Below are 20956 nucleotides of genomic sequence, written 5' to 3'. Positions count from 1 at the left end.
TACAGTCTAAATCCCCTACTCTCGGAATCCAAATTCAGGAATTCAGTCCATACCTCTGACCTTTCCCCTTGATCATTTACTCTCTACAATCCACACAGCTCCTACAGCCACTGCACTCGCAAACCAGCCCCTAAAGCCAGGCCAGTACATCTGACCGGATTCAGCAATAATACACACTCATAAGCACCTCTTGCTTCTAAACCAGTCCTCTAGATATACCATAGGCGAAGGACTCCAGTCCATTTCAGAATGTGATGTTAAATGGCACCGACATTTACAATAATCAATCACGTTTTATGTGCAATCTGCCAATAAACTAAGCCCTTAAACTTCTGCTTTCTTCAATCCCAGTCCTAACTACTCTTAGTTTTATAGCCATTACATGACCCAGAAATAAAGTGTCAGAGAGCACTTGCCCTCAGTACTACCTTTTACCTCTTCCCCATTGGTTTAAGCATCTAGGGGACACTCACCCTATATGGCCAGGCAGAGTTTTCAGTGTTACCTCTCATCTTAGTCCCAAACACTACCAGTTATTTGAAGATGACTATTAGGGACTAGAAGACTAAACGAAACCATTAAGTTTCCTTTTTTCCTCAACTACTTTTAAAATCCAACGTTTTGTCATGTTATGAAATTAGTCACTGTTGTGTTACCTTAATAAACTTTCTTTATTCATACTTTCTTTATCCTCTAATATCTTCAGAAAGTATCTGTTCTCTCTCTCTCTCAGTATAATTTATAGACATTTATCTCAGTCTACAAGGGCAGAATTCATCCACCCTGTTTCAGTGCCTAAAGTCACCTGTCAGTCAGTCACCTTAGGCTTCCTTTGCAGTCAATGGAAATAATTAGGCACTTTGGGAGGCTGATTCATCTCATTCTAAGATAGTCATCTAACATAAGGCATATGAATGGCCCTCTGAAGCTGTGTATTTCTTTCCACTGAATATAAACGGATTCAAAGGAGAAAATTCAAATTTGAATGTTAACTGCAGATGTTTAAATTTAAGCAAAACTAATCCCACCTTAACTATTGTTGTCACTGAAATTTCCTCTTTAACTGCGTTGCAGCACTTTGTTAAGCATTTAAGCATACGATTCCCATGGAAAGCAGATATAATGGGGCAACTGCAGTCACTGACACTAGTGATGAAGAACAGTAACAAACTCCTGCTGGCAAAGCGTGAATGTAATTCACCGTGTTCTACCTTCTCCTTTGGGACTCTCTCATTTGGGTATCCTTAAGCAGTTTAAAAGGGCTGAGCACTACTTTTTACTAAACATTTTTCCTGAGATGTTTGTTTTTTACTATAACACATTAATGTGTTAAGAAATAAACAAACAAAAAAGCAACCAATTTAATGGATAACATCCTAGAAGTCTATGGTAACCCTTATTCTTGTGATAACCCAAAGAATAAACAGGCATCACCAAGCAGCACAGAAGCCAATATTTTATTCAAACAGATCAAAAAAATCCCATACATGCAAAACATGACATGCTGTGCAAAAAAATAGATGTCAAACTTCCCAGGTTGAGAATAACGCATCAGTCACAAGAACTTAGCTGCTGCCTGTTACAAGACATTAGTGTCATGACAATACCTAGAATTCATAGCCTAATCTAGTCAGAAAAAAAAACACATTCAGCAGGAATTTTGTGAATCATTTCAGTGGAAGCAAATTCAGTGATAACATGGACCTCTGAAAAGATGGAGGCAAAGTCCTAACCGTACAAGCAAACACATAACACTCACACAAGCATAAAAGGCAAAGAAAAAAATGTGTTAGATTATAGCCCATTTCCTTCAAAAATGAGAACACATACCTTACTGCATCTTGCACGTATCTTCCTCTAGCCACAGGATGTCTCTTCTTGGAAGAAATCTGTCCAAATCCTTTTCATGCTAACTCTGCCTGTGGCTACTTAGATTGTCTTATTTAAGTTGTTAGGAAAAATAAGATTACAAAATTCATCAACAGGGACAATTCTAAACTTCTATGAAACAGTATGTTAATCAAATGTCTATTCAATAAGCATTTAAGGATCTATTCCAGAATTGAACGAACAAATGAAAATGTAGCAGTGTTGTGTTTTGCATAAGATGTTTTTAATATATTTTAGTCACTGTAATTATAATTATTTTGAATATTCAGGAGATGTTAAAAAGTGCAAGATAGGGGTGCGTGCGTGTGTATCTGCTCACAGATCTAAAAATTACTGTATATACAAAAATAAGTTCAAGAATCTTGCAAAAATTAATGAAAACACAGTAATGTAACTACAACACTGCAATTAAATCTTTGAAAGAGACAATCTATTTCTGTACAGACTGTATGTGTCCTCTGAATACTTAACAAGATTCAAATGAAACTATGATCTGAGCTAAATGATTTTTCTATAATATATTTACTATTGCAAAAAGCAGTAGGCTTCTCCAGCAACTCAAGTTATTTCCTTTCAAAATGTGTTTTTAAAACATTTTAACTTTTGATTTTAATTAAAAATTATTTTAATTTTAAAAATACAAATCAAATATTAAAAAGGCCAAGATGACTGATTTAAAAAGGTTTCCCTTGGCTACAGACCTGTCTTTGTCATGAAAAAATTATCAAAACTAAGTGGAAATTATGTGTTCCCAATAATAATATATATCCTGAATTCTCTGGGAATTCCTCAATTGACCATTTTTTCCAAAACTGTCTTTGATTTATAGTCACTGTAACACTTAAAATGCACCTGTATATTATATAGACAAGTAAGCTTAAATGTGTCTGAAAATAAACAATAGCTAAAATGTGGTTTTGTGCAAGGAGGTAACTTCAGCAAAGTCAGATTTTCACAAGGTGGCAGTTTCTACTTGCCTACTTTGACACATGCCAAAGGGGCAGCCTAGTTAGGAGGCTATTCTCTCCAGCGTCCCCACAGACAGTGAAAGAGGGCAGTCTCAGCCAAGAGCAACTGAAGGAAGTAGTGTGGCTTTGTTTCTCTGAACTGCCCATGTGAGGAAGCAACCACCATCTTCCCCTGAAGAAAGATGAAGACAAGGCAAAGAAACCTGTTATGCATCTGTGTTAACATAATGTGAATACCCTCCACACTATCCAAACCCCCAAAAGACTTAAAAGGGAGACTGAGCCAATGCTGTCCTGAACAACTGGTGCCCTATGAACGGCAGGTCGTAAGAACTCTGAAAAATCAATTGATTCCCTTTATAGGATTTTCAGCATTACTGAGGAAGAAAATGATAAAAGTAATACACTTCAGAGATTTCCAGCTCCTACCATTTTACTTTTGGTGCTGTCTGTAGTACAGCATTTAAAATACGGAAAGGCCAGACTTCTGAGAACGAGAGAACAACTCACACTTGAACTGGCTGATAAATGTTAATGATTAAGGATTGAAATATAGTATTTACAATAAATTGCCTTCTTTGTTTTGTATTTTAAATTATAGCTAATTACTGGGAAAAAGTAGACAGTAACTTGTACAATTATGAAATATAGTTACATGAGAGATGCTGTTATAATGTAGTTAAGCATTTTAACATTACATTTGTTCATGAGATTTTTTTAAATCAACTCTTAGTTTTCTTCTCCAACAGTACGGATGGAAGATGAATTCAGGTCTGTGCTTTTTAAAAAGAAAAACAGCTTCAATCAAATCAAAATTTTCAAAAGGAAAAATAGCTTCTTTTGTAGGCTCCCCAACTGATTAAAAAGCAAAAAAAAACCTCAACATACAATAAATAACACTAGTTCTCAAAACGTTACTGGCAACATACCAGGCTGCCCTATCGGGCTCTGATAAAAATGGTATCATCAGGAGTTGTAGCACAATCTTCCTTCTCAGTAACAGTCTCTACAGTGCCTGAAGCAGACACAATCACTACAGTTTTAGCTGCTGAAATTGCTTTCTCCTTCTCTGCGATGGCAGCACAGACTGCCACAATCTCATCACTTTCAAAGTCATAGTCTGGGATTGATTCTTGTGCAAACTCTTTTGCTTTTTCCAGTGCTTGCATTGCCTCAGTCTTTGTTGCCTTCTCCTGCTGTTCATGGAGTTTTCTTGCCCAAGAAAGGTCCTCTTTCCATACTTCAGGGTTCATTGGAAAGATGTGTAAGGATACCTGAAAACTTCGGATTGCCTAGAAACAAAACAGGGGAAAAAACAAAGATTGGAATCGTTAAAGTCTGAATATTTTCTCACAGAAATTAACTGGAGAAACATTTTCCCAAAGACAAAAATCATTTTATTCCAATCTGTCTTTTTGGGAACATCCTCCTCAACTGTAAGTTCAATTACATTGTTACCCCCAAACAACTGTGTGCACAAGTGTCTGAAAGTACCAAGAATGAACAAATCAGGTACTTGGCAACAAAGGCACAAATAAGAGTTCACAAACGTAGATGGTCTATCTAGAGAAACAAACAGTATTTAAAACCAAGCCTTCAAGAAAACATTCCTTTTTATTTTAAATGAAAATTTGGAACAGAATTGAAGTATTTAATGAAAGAATGCATTATTAGACACATTTTAAGGCCACAACTCCCTTCACAAAAATTAGGCAACTCGATATTACTGCCAAAGGAAGAATATTAATCTTCATCCTCTCAAGACACAAACAGAAATACTCCTTAAAAGCAGGTCACTGGTTTTCACTGTTCATATGAAAGAGTGATGAAATAAGTGGCTGAAAGTGCAACATAGATGATAAGTGTAGACATCGTAAGAAGTGGCTTTTCCATACAACTTAAGTATTTTGAAAGTACTTATCACATGACCTTTTCATTCCAACAACAACATGTCAAAAATAATATTCTAATTAAAGGGTGAAAAGCCAAATTGATTTTTGTTTTGATGGTTTTCTATCCCAGTTTTCTCCTATCATCAGATACACAGGAGGGTGCAAGCAGACAGATATAGTTTAAACAAAGACAGAAATGGGATGACTGGGATGTGAAATATCACCAATATTGCCCCTTTTAAATTAGCATGTAGTCATTTCATATATAGATCTAATACTACAGTCATCCATGTCCATGATGAGCAGTTTCTGTAAAATTGAGCAAATAAACTGAGCAAACTGGTTGCAATCATTTAACCTCAGAGAAAAGTATAAATTTCCCACTTCAAGAGTTACTCTAAGAGAGAACTCCTATAATCTTATAAATCATCTAGTATTAATACAATTAATTATTTAATTATAATTGAGACTGCTTCTATTGTCTTTCAACTCATCTAAATTGGGAAATGTCCCGCAAATACAAATACTCAACCCAGAGGTTGTTAAATCTAAAAAAAACTAACGAAGTAAGTATGGCATTTAGCAGTAATAAGAGAAAACTGGAAGAATGTTAGAGCAAAACTTACAGCTGTATTGGATTTTTAGTTATATTAAGAGTGCGAAGGTCAAAACTGACTTTATCTACTCTAACTTATACATGTACATGCACATATGTATATTTTTCACATTTATGATTTATGGTCAGCTATGAAAGTGGCCACCTGAGTGACCGATTCTTCCTTTGGGGTGGAAAAACAGTGATGATACTGCTGGATCATAGTTAAGATTTCCAGCAACTTGTGTATAAAGACTTTAAAGACATATGAACAACCACTGAATGCCATGTTCTTTTGTAATTTATAAATACTCAAAACACGCAAATTAATTTGAAAAAGCAGTACTTTATGTGCATCAACAAACTGCCAATTAATTTTTCTCCTACCACAAAGTAGTATATGAACTCTGTATGACATGAACTGAACTTAGCACAGCAGACGAGACATACAAATCTATGATTTCTTTTAAGAAATACTGATATGCTATCAGTATTACTGCTGTTGTAATAGACAGCCATTCAGTTCCAGGAAAAAAAAAAAAACAACTTCACTATCGGCCTACAGCCAGATCTGAAGTGTAGGAGCTTGCTGGACTTAAGACATGAGAAGTGCAGTTTAATTATTGCAAAACAGTGTCATATTTTTCAACTTTGCTGGCTTTTAATTTCAAGGGACAGATGAGTTAGAAGTAAACACTAAATGCTCTCTTTTGTCTTTTTTTTGAACACAAAATATAAACAAACACCATCTGCTTTTAAACTTCCCATGGAAGAGGCCTCCCACTTAAAACCTGTCTCTATAGTTATGTTCATGCACATTAAACAACACTAAACACAGTAATCAAATACAGATTAATTTAAGGCAACCGAAGCTTTACAAATAGCAATGCTTTAACTAATAAGCTGAGAAGCTACCTTGCTAATTCATACAGATACAGCATATAACAATCACCTTTGTAAGCCTATTTGGGAAAAGATTTTGCATGTGACATTATTATAGAAAGGTGTAAACACATTTTAAGAGGTGCAAAAGATTAGAGACATAAGCCTTAAAAGCACCAATGCAATACTGAAAAATGCAGAGTTGTCATTTACAGAGTATTTCATGTTGCCACTGCAACTGCTTCCAGTCATTAATTTCCATTATGACAAAAGAACTGAAAATCCAGGAGTATAAATGCCAAACTGGCACTGATAGCTGTTAAATTACTATCTGATCTAACCATCCATCTGGAACATGCCAGACAAAACATATAGAAATGATTTATATTCCTATTTCTCATCCAGTTTATAATTTTAATCATTACAGAGTACTGCTAAAAGCAAGTTTTTCAGGATCCTATTACTATACTAAACGCATTCACATGGGTCAATTCAAGTGCTACTTTTAATTCATGTCTGCACCAGTGGGGCAATCTCCTTATCTTACTCCAATTGCCTATCTGGCATTATAGGAAAGTGTTATGGCACTGGATACACTTGATACTTCCAGCCCAATTTTGATGGGCAACTGCAGTCTCAGAGGCCCTACATCTAAGGACTACAAGATTTAAAATCAGTACGCACTCACGCTTTTGCTTTTACATCTACAGGGAAGAGTACTACAAAAATCCACTACAAAATCCACTGCAATACATTCTTGCTTGCTGAGTTACAATATTTGAAGGCTTCATATGTTCAAAATATTTTATATTTCATCTTGCTATTGGGTATTCTATAGGAAACAATCATCCTCTTCTATTTGTCTCATGACCAGGATTTCTTCTGTTGATTTGCAGTCTTTAACGTAAAGGTCAGTTTTGATCAGACTACTGTTTTTACCATGTGTTATTATACACAGAGCTAGCAACTGTAACCATACAGTGACCTTTACCCCTAAAAAAGGTTAGGGAGCATCTCAAGAGGTTATGTAGTTCACATCTGCCCTAAGGCTGAGATTAGGCCTTTTTGTTATATCTGATAGCTGTCTATCTGACCTGTTTTAAAGGATGCCCAACAATAGAGATTTGCATACACCTATAGTTAATTGTTTATGTTTAATAATCCTTATGTTTAATAATCCTTTTTCTAATATCCAACATATTTTACTGCAATTTAAGCCTGTTACTTCTTGTACTACTCACAATGAATATGAATAGCCCATTAATTTTTGCAGAAATCTTTAATATGTTTAAAGACACTGGCCAAGTTCCCCATTACATCTCTTTTTTAAACCAAAAAAAACCCCAATTCTTTCAGATATTCTCACTCTAGTTTAAGAGTTTATGTAGTTTAGCCTGAAAGGCAAATATGCTTATTTGTCTACTTAAACAGGCTATAAACTTTTCTATACAAGATTTCCATTCAGATTGTTTCTTCTCTTCAAAAAACAAAAAAAAAACTCATTGAAAATTTCTTTTTCAACAAAAATAAATTCTTCCACCTTCAAGAATGAGGTGACTTACTGTCTTGCAGTTCCTAAGTTTATTCTAAAGTGCTGATGTTTTCACGCTTTGGAAAAATACAGTAGGACGTTTTCCAAATGCGAGATGAGATTTTTCCATTAAACCTATTGGAATTTGGTCAAGTTATAAACCTGTTAAAAATCCTTGCTCCCATACATTTGGTAGAAGTCTGTGAGATGATGGTAGCTTAACGCTCCTATGCTGAACACTTTCCACCGCAGAGAATTCACACTGACTGGATTGGGATGCATCACCCCCGAGTGACTCAGCACTCATCCTCCCCCTTCCCATCACCGCAGCGGGCGACGGCTCACACAAGAGGCTGGAGGACGTGGGTCTGGCTTGTCTCAACCCGGAGGCGCGAGACGGGATCAGGCACAGTGGCTGGTGGTAACTGACAGCAAAATTCTCCTCAGTGTCCTCAGCCCTGGACATACATCTCAATACACGAGAGCTTCAGCAAATTCATCTGTCAGCCACTGGGTCCACTTTAAGTTTCTCTTCAAGCTGCATTTTCCTTAATCTTGTAGTTTCCTTCTTTCTCTTCTTTTGACCAAGGCACAGCAGTTTTTATCTAGTCCTTCTACTCTCTTTTGCTCCAGTGAGGTGCGCCCATTTCCCAGATCTCCTGTTGCACCAACTCATTCCTTCCTGGAGCTTTATTTCACCACAAGGCTTGTTGCCTGTCTGCCTTTACTTCAGTGAGCATCTCCGCAAGGCATTGCCGTATGCTCTGTCCAAGTAACTGCTTTAGGCTGGCTCAGCCTTGGAGAACTATACACTATGCTCTACTACAGGCATAAACACAATCCACCTTCATCAAGAGAACAGAAGATCTATCACATCGTAGCACTTGACATATTTAGCCTAGCAAAATAAAGGCTGAAGCAATATATGTGTCTCAATTCATAGGTCAGTAAACATCCAGGAGAAGGAAAGATATTTACTTCCCTATTACCAAATTATACTGCCGAATTATTACAAGGATTTTTAAAGTAATGTTAAAAAGCCCTCCCCCATCACTGTTTGTCATGAACACTGGATCTAATTTAGCTAACACTTAATTACAAAGTCTAGATGTTGAACAGATAGATTTCATCTGCATGGTTAAGGCCTCAAAAGTTCTAAGCAACTGAAAGTATAAATAATAGTAGGTGTCAGCTAATCTCCCAAGAATACTACTAGCTCTGCTAGAACTGTATCTGTAAGAGCATTTAAACTTTTGGAATTCTACTTGCACTTATTTGTTGACTGAAAACAAAAATCAGATAGCTCTGAGTAGAAGGTATTTTCATGCACAAAATATTTGGTGGGCTATCAAAATATATCTATGACTTCCAACAGCAGTTAAAAAAAAAAAAAAAGCAGCACACTAGAGTAGCTGAGGACTGCAGAACTGATATGGGACCTCTGGGGAACCTAGTATTACTGAGCAGGATTTATTTGACATGTTTGGTTTCTCTATTTGTTTTCAAAAATGTCTTTTATCAAAACCTGATAAGGAAAGCAGTACCAATTAGTGTGAAACAATAACTATAAACTGAATAACAAAAAATTCTAGGCCAAAACTATAAAACAAATACCTATTTTCAAAATTGAATCACCTCTTTTTATTTTCAATTATGCATGTATCTACTTTATTAACATAATAATAAATATTCCAACATTGTGTTCAAATAACTGATGATAACTCACACATTGTGTTGCCCTTAGAAGGAAGATTAGCACAAGAGCGTACTTAAATATTTTAATCTCATATAGGTCTATAAAAATAAATCAAGTTATCCCCTCAAGTTGGCAGGAATGCAATTGGAAGCACAGACTTGACTGCTTTTCAATAGAAAACTATCTACTCTGAAGTTAAAGACTATAAAATGCCATGCAATGTTTTAACATTCCTTTTGATTAACAAATCTTTGTGTTTCTATACTTAAAATTATTTTCATTTTGAAAATCCTCTCAAATCCAGAATTAGAGGTTTATAACAGTAATATATAAAATATCACACAGTAATTGTCTGTCACAACTTTGTGTATCAGTCCATATCTGTGGCTGATAGCTGATACATGGATTCAAACAAAAATGCAGCAATTCTTCTCTTTGCTAGTACATAACTCCCATCTTTACATAAAAGATATGATGCTCCATTTCTTTGAAGTGAAATAAAAGCAAAGGGCTGATCTGAGGATTCGCATTCTCAAAACTTGGTTTCTTTTACAAAATTCAGTACCATGCCTATAACACGCTAAAATTCACCACTAACTACCTAATAATATAGCAAACCACGTTTTTCAAAATAACAGAGAGAAAGTATGCACAATTGGTTCATATTTATGCATCCATGCAGTTAATTTTGTAATCTGCAATATCACAGATTTTACACTAAGACCCCAGCCCACAGTCAAATAAACTCTGTAACCTTCAATTAGTAACATTTTTTAATGCTTTTTTGCTTTTTATGAAAGTGTGGAGCTCACTGTTTATCTCAGAAAGAACTGTTCTAACAAAGATATCAATGTGAAATTGTAAATTGTTACTGCTTAAGTTATTACCAGTACAGTAAAACTTATTTGTAAAAACAAACATTTACAGTCAAATGGGAGAAATATTGCAAGCCTGACTAGGCATTTCTAGAATTCACTTTACACATTCACTTTGCAGAGTTTACTCAGGTGCGCTCCTGCAGACTCATTTCTAGCATTTTAAGGAATTATCACCTCTTATCAAATGCATAGAAATGCAGAAATTCCTGCTTTTATTTAAGTACTACAATTGACTCACCTTATTTACTAAATTCAGAAAAAGCAACAGCAAACAGCTTTTCCAAAAATTAAGGAAAAGGGGGCTAATATCTCTCACACTGCTACTGTCACAAGTTTGACAAAAACAGAATAAGAGAAATCTTTCTTTGGCAATAGACTGATATATTAAATAGCATACATAATATAGATTGGATTTGTTTGGAACCTGTATTTTAGGCAGAGGAAGCTTGAAATGAAGATACAGTAAATTGTTTTTACTAAGAAAAGTGGTTGTCCATTGTGAAGTAGTAGAAAATTACAACAGACCATTTAGCAGGATGTAGGTAATGATGACAGACATAGAGGAACTGAAATAAAGGAACAAAGAAGCTGCTCTTGGGAAAAGCAGCAATTCCCAAATCTCAAACATTAGTAAAAAAAATTTGATATTTATGCTTTATTAACTTTTCTTTGTAAAAATTGTAACACAGTGAAAAAACTATAAAACCATAGTAATAAAAGGCTAGTGGGAAGAGTTTAATAATGACATAAAACACTCAGTCAAGAAGTTCAATGTTTATGAAATCATTTAACCTTTCAAAAGACTCCTCTAGTCTTAATCTTTTAAGAGTGCCCTAAACACACAGAAAGGCAAAGTAGAAGAAACATCTACTGTTAAAGCACTGGAGATGAACAGGAGCTTACTCTCCCTGGATTCCCTACTCAGACAACTGAGAGACTCAAACATGCAGAGGGCAAACTACCTTGTGATAACTCACTCTCCAGTGACATTTAAGGTCCATATAACATAACCGCAGGTGTATCTATAGTAGTATTTTGTTTCAGATGAAGAATGTGCTTTGATGCAAATCTCCAATTGTTCCCATTTAACATGCTTCATTTTGCATTGCGGAAGAGTCTCAGAGAACAAACTGTATTCCTTTCCAATTCAACTCAACAAGGTATTCCCAGAGAGCACCTGAAGTGCTCCAAGCAACAGAGCTAGTCTGAAGTAAAGCAAAATGCATACTGTATAATGTGGACATAAGGTCCCCAGCACTATTACATCCAGATGTCCGCTCCTATTGGTGCGATGTGACTTGCTAATGTAGACAGTTTAAATGACCTGGTGAGCAGGCCTGGTGGTATAACTTTACTAACTGGTAAGGATAAATCAGTATCTATAATTTTCATTACTGTAACTGTAGCATTTACTGTAGGATAACCAGCACCAGTGACCTGTGATTTTTGCAGCAAACAGCTTTGAATTTCCTTAGATTAATGCATCAATATAATCATTCTGTTGCATAAAATCATGATGTAAATACAGCACATAACAAAAATGGCTTTGAGCTAGGCAGGTTTTCCACAGGTCTAGCAACAAAACCACACAGTGAGCATTTGTGAGAAAAAAAAATACAGGGAATATGGGAGATAAACAACAAGAACCTTTTTCCTTGCCTACATTGAAGCTATATAAGGATATTAAGCTACTTCAGTATTTCTGTACTTTCATTCTCTCACACACAATTCAGAGGGTGTGGTTTACAATTTTAGTTTACAACTTTAGTAGTCTTTGCCCATTTTCCTACCAGTGCTATTTCTCCTAATCCAAGCTGGGCACGTCCCAAAGTCTGCCAGGCATCCCAGGAACGTGGATTTCTCTGGACAGCCATTTCTGCCGCATGCACTGCTGGGAACATTTCATGCAAAGACATCAGGACCTATGACAAAGAAATAAGAATAAGAGGAATAAGCAGAGTTGAAAACAGAATCAAGTTTTCTGGGATTACCCAGGCCACCATTATAGCTTCAGTAACTAAGGACCAGATTCATCTCACCTAGCTTTTAGTCATTTAAAATTTAGTTGTATAGTCTAAGAGTCACCTAGACTTGCTGTACAGTCATAGAGAGAAATAGGTATGCTAAAGAATGATTCACCTAACTTACTTAAGCAGCTGTTAGAAGGAGATGAATTGCTTCTGAAAGTGTTCCTCTCCCTCCCTCCAAATCTCACATTCTCTCTAAGAGTAACAGACTTATTATATTACACTGAAGGATGAGCACATTAAGAATCAAATACAATAAGTAAGGAAGTATTTTTTCAAATAACTCCTAGGTTTTATTTTTTGTTTTTAATAGAAGACTGACATCTACCAAATACAGTTATAGTGCACATGATATAATAATGGAAGCAATCCCTGTAATTCAGCAGGGAAACAACCCTTAACAATGATTGTTAAATTTGGAAAGTAGGCTTTGCTATTGCAGAATGCTTTATTTAGACATGAAATCAACTACATAAAAAAATATTTAAAAGGCGGTTTCCAGATGTGGAAACCTTTTGTTCAGAAGTACAGGTTAGCGGAAGCCTGTTACCATTCTATACCTCACATTGGATCTCCATAACTAAGCCTATGAGTTATAGTTAAAGACACATAATGCAACACAAAGCTTGTCCTATACCTCCAAGACCTCCATGAAATTGGCACATTACCTGAAGACCTGCATCACTCTGAGATCATGATTTCAGACACCCATATGCGATGGTGATAGATACCAGTCTAAGAAACAAATGACAACTGCATTCCAATTGTATGATGAAAACATCAACCACAGGAGTAAGACTCATGTGGGAAACCACTTTCTTCCCAGCTGACCCGCAATCATGATGAATACTATCAGAGCAGATTAGGACAACTGCTGAAGTGTAAAAGGCATTTACTTAACCTTACTGTCCTACAATATATTAAATATACAGATATGACTGTGGAGGGGAAGAAGATCCAAGTGTGATTAATTACCACAAAATACTTCCACAGCACTGGGATAAGTACCGTAAAAGAACTAGACAGCTTTACTACAGAAAGTAACCCTGTATCCAGAATTCCAATAAGCACCTTGGATCCATACTCATAGTGTTTTAATGACTAAACTTTTCTAGAGGCTAGTCATCTGGGTCTCTCTTTAATTCCATTTGATAGGCTGTACAGTGGAATTTAGAAAGTTACTAAAAAAACCTAAAAGCCACCCCACAGCTGTATGCCATGCCATTTCTCCCCCGCCTTTTTTTTTTTTACAGCAGTTCTAACAACTATGCTTTTTGAGCAAAGTCTGCAATGAATACTGTGTATTTTTCGAAAACCTGAAGTTTAACTGCATTTCTGTGTGCAGTTTCATCTGCAACAGATCCACGAATTGAACCATCGAACTGTTACTAGTAGATAGGTGTACACCCTTCCACAATGACGTGATCTGCACCTATCAAATGTTTTTTACATTCATCTCTTCACATGCTTGTTCTCATAAGAGAAAACCATCCAAGTACATACTCACCTTAACATTTTTATAAGTCTCAGAGCATTCACTATCTTCTACCAGTGTTTTCCAGTGCAATACAATACCAGAGCACCTACATAAGTATTTATGGTATCTTTTTTAGTTTTTAACAACATTTCACTGTATTGTTTACTGAACTGTGACTTCACTAGTACAGGTGAATTGTTCCAGTTTGATCCATTTATGACAGCTGTGCGTACTAATTTAGACTGAGAGTACTTTTCCAGGTCACAGTGGTAATCACTGTGTAACTAAACTTCAACTTCTCAAGGTTGTATATGCTGTAACCTCCTTTGTCATATAACAGGCTTGTCACGTGCTCAACTCAATAAGATGACATGTCAATATCTTTCTCTATACACAACCATCACACATTTTTTGGACTCCATTTCTTGAATATGATGGGTATCTACAGGATTCTTGTCACTGCTTATATGCCCATAACCCAGGGTCTGTTCAAAAAGAGGAAACAAGGTGGTAGACCACATGAATTATACTAGTCATCTTCATCAAGACAGACTCTCAATCATTCACTATCTTAACATATCAATTTAAGAGAAAAAGACAATTATACTTTTAATTCCATCTATAGCATTTCATGCCCAAGATACACTTTAGCATTATACATACTTAAATACTATATCAAATGACATTACCACCAGTCTCCCTGACACCTTTGGACCAAGTATCATTTTTTAATTCTCTCTTCCTTCCCATGAATCCAGCTCACACTTATCCCTTACTTTATATATAAAGACCCAGGTCTTTTACTGTATGCACAACTCCTGTTTGTTCTGTTCTGATTATGTTCTCTTCATTGCTGGTTTCCTTGATTTCTGCATATCACACCATAATGGACCAAAGTCCATTTGACAATTTAAAAAAAAAAAAAAAAAAAAAAAAAAAGCAGCCATGCCTTGCTCTCACTTCCACTGTGGAAAATCCACAATTTGGTTTTATTCTCTCATTTTAAGGCTCTGGACTATTTGGTTCCTTCTATTTATCTCTTTTTCAATTATTCTAAGTTGCTCTTATTTTATCTGCTCTACCATGGCATCAGCATAATGGTCCATGTTTCTGCTTCTCACAAAGATGCCCTCAGACTTTCCTCCATTTCAATCCATACGCTTGAAATATTTGCGCTTGGTGTGAAACTTGGTTTCACTTGGTGTGAAAACTATTATCTTCTTTTCATTCAGATCTGTGACTGAGATGACTGCCAACCAGCAGCTGTTCCCACCTTATTCAAATGCTTGCTGTTACTCTTACCTTTTCTTATTTTTGTCTCTTCATTGTTACATTCATTTCTTTTTATTTAAATGTGTTTACACTTGGACATTTACTACAGTAATTGTTTTGAAATAATTATTCTGAATAAAATAGGATAAATGGAATGAATATCACCACCACCATTACCACCACCACCCCCCGGCTCCCTCCAAAATAAGCATGTTGTTTTCTTTTGTTTGGTTGAATTCCTTTCAAAAGAGTAAACTATAAACTCCTCTGTTTGGGAGATTTTCTTCTTGGGAGCTCTACTGCACTTAATAAAACAAAACTCCTGACCCTTTTTTAAACTTTTTTGGATTATAGCACAGTTAAGACCAAACTGCAAACCATCATCACCATCAATCCAAAAGCACATGCAATTACATTAATTCATCAGTAATGTTTTAGTTCAAGTTACATTCTCAATGATTTCAATTTTCTTTTTATGACAGCAGAGACAGGAATAATAGTCATCCTCTACTAGTTACTTCTAGCAAAAATTCAGGTTACTAGTGAAAATAGGAACAAGGAAACGTTATTTCAAAAAGTCACAAAACCTTAGATTAAATCAGACTGGTCAGGCTTAGCATTTCTTTTTAAATGACTGTCTACTTCTTAAAGTAAATAGTACAGTTGCATTAGGATATTTTTTAATGACCAGACAAATAACATGATAGAGGATGTATATACCACTGAAAACTCCTATTAAATCTCTCTTCTTCACTGTTTTAGCATCAACTCAGAGTCTATAGATAGCCATGTATTGAGAATAATGCAGCAATATAACCATATCATTTGGAAGTATGAAAATATCATGTTTTTACTTGCCATAACTATGCCAGGGAAAACCTTCATAAAGAGACAATCCTATGAGCAAAATAGGTCTTTGAAACAAGCTATGATAGAAAAGGGCTACTTTGCCAGAATCACCTCTCTTTCTGAAAAAGTAAGGATGAGGATGTGTGTTTGTTTATGAATGCCCTTTTAAGAGCTGCCATTCTAAGATTATATTCCTTTTCTGTTACTCTCTTAATAAATTATTTTCATAAGTATTACTACTTTTGCAAATTTCATTAGCAGGATGGCACTCAAGTTTCACAGTTAAGTAATCTCTTTGCATATTTCATTTATTTCCCAATTACAGTGGAAAAACTTCATTAGAAAATATTCTTAAAACTGATCAAACAAGTATAAAAAGAAAATAAAAACTTCTAAAATAAAACAGAAAATTAAGCATCTCATGACCCTTTTATACACACATTTCCCTCTAATCATTTCTAATACATGTGTTGAAGACGTTCAGTAGGTGGCTTTTGAAAAGCTATTTTATTCTAACATAGAGTTACCATTAGCATATGCATCAAAACAAAGAACATTCCTGTCACTACAGTGACTGAGGGTTTAATAGATATAGCTTTAATAAATCATAAAAGTGAGAACAGATGAGAAGAATTAGAAGAACTCAGTGACAAAAATCAATTGAATAGCAAGTGTCATCAGGAGACTGACCAAATAAAATATCCAGGCAGTAGTATGACCTGTTATGTCCTACCCACAGCATTTTGGAACCGTTATGAAGCTGAGCAAGTCCTCATTTTAGATGAGCTCACAGTCTTCAAGTTGAATCACTACATACAGATGCATTCCAAGTCCAGTTAAACTGACCCAATCCCCCCTTCCATACAGAAATTAAGTTCAAAATACTGATGAACAAAATTCTTCCTACCTGTAAGCAGACATTTACCCATGCTGAAAAGCAATTACTTTCACACCACAGAGCAGTATTTTTTGTTATCTACCTTTCTGGAGTTTATCTCAATGTTTGATGGTAAACTGTATGTTCTAGTTAAAAAAAAAAAAAAAAAAAACACTAAAGTGAGAATCCTACCTTTCACATTTTCTTACATTATGACCATAGAGAATTACAAAATAAATTAGTTTAAGAGGGACCTCTGGAGGTCATCTAGTCCAATCTTCTGCTCCAAGTACAGTTAACTTCAATCAGGTTGCTCAACATCCTGTCCAGTCCAACTTTGAAAATCTCTAGTCTCTCTCAGAAACCAATTCAATGCTTAACCACTTTCACTGAGAAGTATTTTTCCCCTCCTTACATCAAATTGGAATTTCTCTGGCTGCAACTGGTGACCAGGGCCTTTTGCCCTTCCACTGCACACCTCTGGGAAGAGTCTGTCTTCTCTGTAACCCCAATAGGCAGCGAGGTTCTTACAGATGAAATACACTGGGCTGATACAAAATACTAAAATATTTATTAGTTTTCTAGCTTGAGCAGTTGAGATATTACTCTAACTTTACATAATTTCAGCAAATCACAAATTGGTTAATCTCAAATATTATAAATCAAGAGTATTTGAACACAGGCCTATAGAGTCAATATAATGCATACAGCTATAATATTGACTAAGATTCCAAGAAGAATTTAGCAGTTCCTACACTGAATAACCTGAAGTTCACCTAGTCCCACAAAGAATATCAAACACAGTTCAAGGACAGCACAAAAACAAAACACAGGAGGCAGATGTTCTGCTGCAGTCCTCTCACTGAATCTCCTCTTAACTCTAAGTAGGTGCAGTGGCACTGTACCACGATGTTGATTTTGCTCAGAAATAATGCTTGTTTTAATGACTACACTACTAGATATTTTTGCTATCCGCAGAAACGTACAATTCCTTTTTTCAATCAACTGACTTCAATACTTCTTGGTGGCAGACTTTCACAGTCTGTCGGGTCAAAACAGCAGTTTAGACTGCCTCTCAGAAGAGTACAATAAACTCAGTCCAGACCGATTCACGCCTACATGAAATTCATTGACAGCAGTGGAGTCATACATAAGCTGAAGAAGTGTTCCAGCAAACAGATTCCACTGGGCCTGGGGCAGGGTGGGGGCAGTGTGGAAAATACACACACATCCCTCTCTTCTCTTCCTTTATATTGTTATACCATCCCTCAAACAGCTTGGGAGTAGTCACTCTCCAACTCACCACCACAAACTGATCTTTTACTAGCATGTCTGGTTTCAAATGATTGCTGGTTATGTCAATGTAACGAAACATCATATGTTTATATCAACTAGATATAAATCAGCAATTATTAGCTGATTTGTTATAACCCAAACTAAGGATTAGGAATCTGGTCAAGCATTAGGAACCTTATCATTTCTTAAGCAGGAAGAAGGATAGGTGGAAGCTGAAATTATTTCTTTATTGAGTGAAGGTTTAAGAAATCCTTACGAACAGGGGAGACAGGATGGTTTCAATCTGAACATGATAGGTTTGGGCTATAAGAGATATGCATCTGAAATCCTGCTCCTGCTGCACGAATGCAAATCAAGAATGCAGTGTTGCGCCGAAACTAGATCCTCAGACAGCAAGCAATGAACACCACACCCAAAAAGCTTATCAAAGGCAGATCATCCTGACTGCTTACTGTTTTAATTTGTAGTCATTGGTTTATATATATATATACACACACACACACATATATATAAAAGCTATTATATTTATATATGTGTGTGTGTGTGTGTGTGTGTGTGTGTGTGTGTATGTGTGTGTGTGTGTATATGTATATATAAAATTGTACTGTGCACTTTAGGATTCCTGTGGATGTTACTTTGTATTTACTTTACTTTTTAACCTGACTGACATTAAGAGTGAATGCAAGGTATGGCAAATAATATACATGTAATGTAGTGATCCCTGAAACTCAAATATGGGACTATTCATGCAAGGTCCATCAATGCTAAACTATTATGAAAAATCAGGACCCCAAAAGAATAGCAGAGATATCACCATTCAGTTGCATAAGGTGTTTGCAAATTTGTTAGCCGAGATCTTTGGGGGGGGCAAGTGCCACTTGATAACCAACATTAACCAGGTAAAATCTCGGGAGTGATATAGCATAGCAGAGTCCCCAAATCCCAAGAGCCCTAAGTGAGTTTATAAAACATATATTGTTATGTAATGAGTATGAGCCCTCTGATCTCTCCTCCCCACCCTCTCTCTATCCCCCGTCCCCCCTAAAAGAGCCCCAGGTGGTCCTGTGTACAAAGACTCAAATTCATAAAAATCCTCTAAAACTCCTCCTCCCTCTTTTTAATTCAAAACAGCAATAAAAGAATCCAGTCAATGCCTAAGAAACTTTGCCTACAATGAATTTCAAGCAGTCTTAGAGACCGCATAATCTAGGTGATCTTCATACACTAATTTGAACATATAAGATACCAGTTACCTAATGCTGAAATTCAAACCAAGGTTGCGGGTCTTTTCCAAAAGAATTTTTACAAAAACACAGAAAAAAAAATCTGCTTGTATGAACATTTACTTGCCATTTAATATTCTTGTAATAATAAAACAGTTTAAGGTGGTAAAGGAATATCAAGTATATAAACTGAAACAACTTGCACTTGAAGGACAACATCCTATGTGCACCCTAATCTCTCCACATACCGGAGCAATCTGTTTTCAAATGGATCAAAGAGTAGCTGACAGCAATGGAAAGAAACTCATCAACTTTTATGGGGTTTGAACCAAGATAGAGTTGAGCAATTCCACAGTTCCCATATGATTTTCTGGAAACACACTTACTGCACCAGTCACTGAATATTGAGAACTTTAAACACTATTTCCGCTCTTCAGAAATGCTGAAGGACATTTGCCCTACAAAATAAAACATCTGTTAAAATATGTATCTTTAAGTTCTTTCTATAAATATTTACAGATTCCTACTGTGTCATTAGACAGCATATTTATTTGAGCTGTATAGTAAACAACAGGGTATTTAAAATATATTACTTTGCTGCTGACAGTAAATACTGATGAACTGGGAAGCTGCTATGTAATCCAACATAAAATTATCTTAATAAACTTAACAGGATACACAGATATTCAAGCTCACACAAAACATTCCATCCAGTGCTAATTCTCAAAAGAAATGACTTTACAGGGAGACTTTTCCTTACTGAAAGAAAATTAGTATAGACCATAAAGAATCTCTGCATATAGTGCTAAGACATTCTTAATATGAATCACATCCTATAGTATGTGTCTTGCAAACAAGACAGGCAGACTTGCATAGGGCCAATACTGGTCAAGCCCTGGCTGAATCAGTGTATGGTGATTCTTCCAAAATCTGGAGCTACCAAGACTTTCTCATTAAGCAACACAATAGCAGCTTTAGCATTTGGTATGGTGGACTGGAACAACATACTCAACTGTAAAACAATATCATTTGAAAATCAACTGTAACATTTTTGGAATGAGTTGCATATTCCTGTTTTGGCAAAAATGAATTTTTACAGCTCGCATTAGTCCCTTTAAAAGCAGAAAGGTATCAAATTACACAGCATTATGTTAACTAGCTTCCAGTAAGTGTAAGTCATACCACAAATAACATCTGTAAAAGCTATTTGTGAGTACTACAGAGATCCTGCCACCTTAAAGTGTAAAATACAGGTTTTCTTAAAAACATTTAAGAAATTTTATAAATGCATTATGTTTTGTACATAAGTTTTTCTTCCATTGCATTGAATGAGAACATGAGCACTACACAATACCAGAAAGTGAAACCAAAGAGAAAGAGTGCAACTGTCCAGCAGTTCTCCCTTCTTCGGGAAAGAAGCAAAGGCATGTAGGAAGCAAAGCCCTGCATTCCTTTAATCTTTCAGTTTTCATTATTCTCTAAAGGTATCATTAAACTGAATGATGAGCCTGGGGCGTCAAATAAGTAATCATTTCTAAGTATTAGGTATTGCAGCTGGAGCACCAACTGAATGATGTTGTAGTAAGCACCTGCTTACACAGGT

General features: G+C 35.8%; 1 protein-coding gene across 5 annotated transcripts in view; it reads right to left on the bottom strand.

The window, feature by feature from the left end:
* Positions 1 to 1443: 1443 nt before the first annotated feature.
* Positions 1444 to 20956, bottom strand: part of TTC33 (tetratricopeptide repeat domain 33) — a 53216-nt gene continuing 33703 nt past the window's right edge. For 4 of the 5 annotated variants that reach the window (XM_067315715.1, XM_013961073.2, XM_067315717.1 and 1 more), the window contains exons 4-5: positions 12123 to 12254; positions 1444 to 4150 (exon numbers count right to left, since the gene is read on the bottom strand). In XM_067315715.1, coding sequence (XP_067171816.1) covers positions 3797 to 4150; positions 12123 to 12254 — 486 coding nt within the window. In that variant the 3' untranslated portion in view covers positions 1444 to 3796. The remainder of the gene's footprint in view (positions 4151 to 12122; positions 12255 to 20956) is intronic. The other variant, XM_067315716.1, reaches the window with a different exon arrangement.

Source organism: Apteryx mantelli, chromosome Z (assembly GCF_036417845.1).
Source record: "Apteryx mantelli isolate bAptMan1 chromosome Z, bAptMan1.hap1, whole genome shotgun sequence".
Lineage (NCBI taxonomy): Eukaryota > Metazoa > Chordata > Aves > Apterygiformes > Apterygidae > Apteryx > Apteryx mantelli.
Note: the sequence above shows the minus strand (reverse complement) of the source record. Positions and strands in the feature narration are given on the sequence as shown.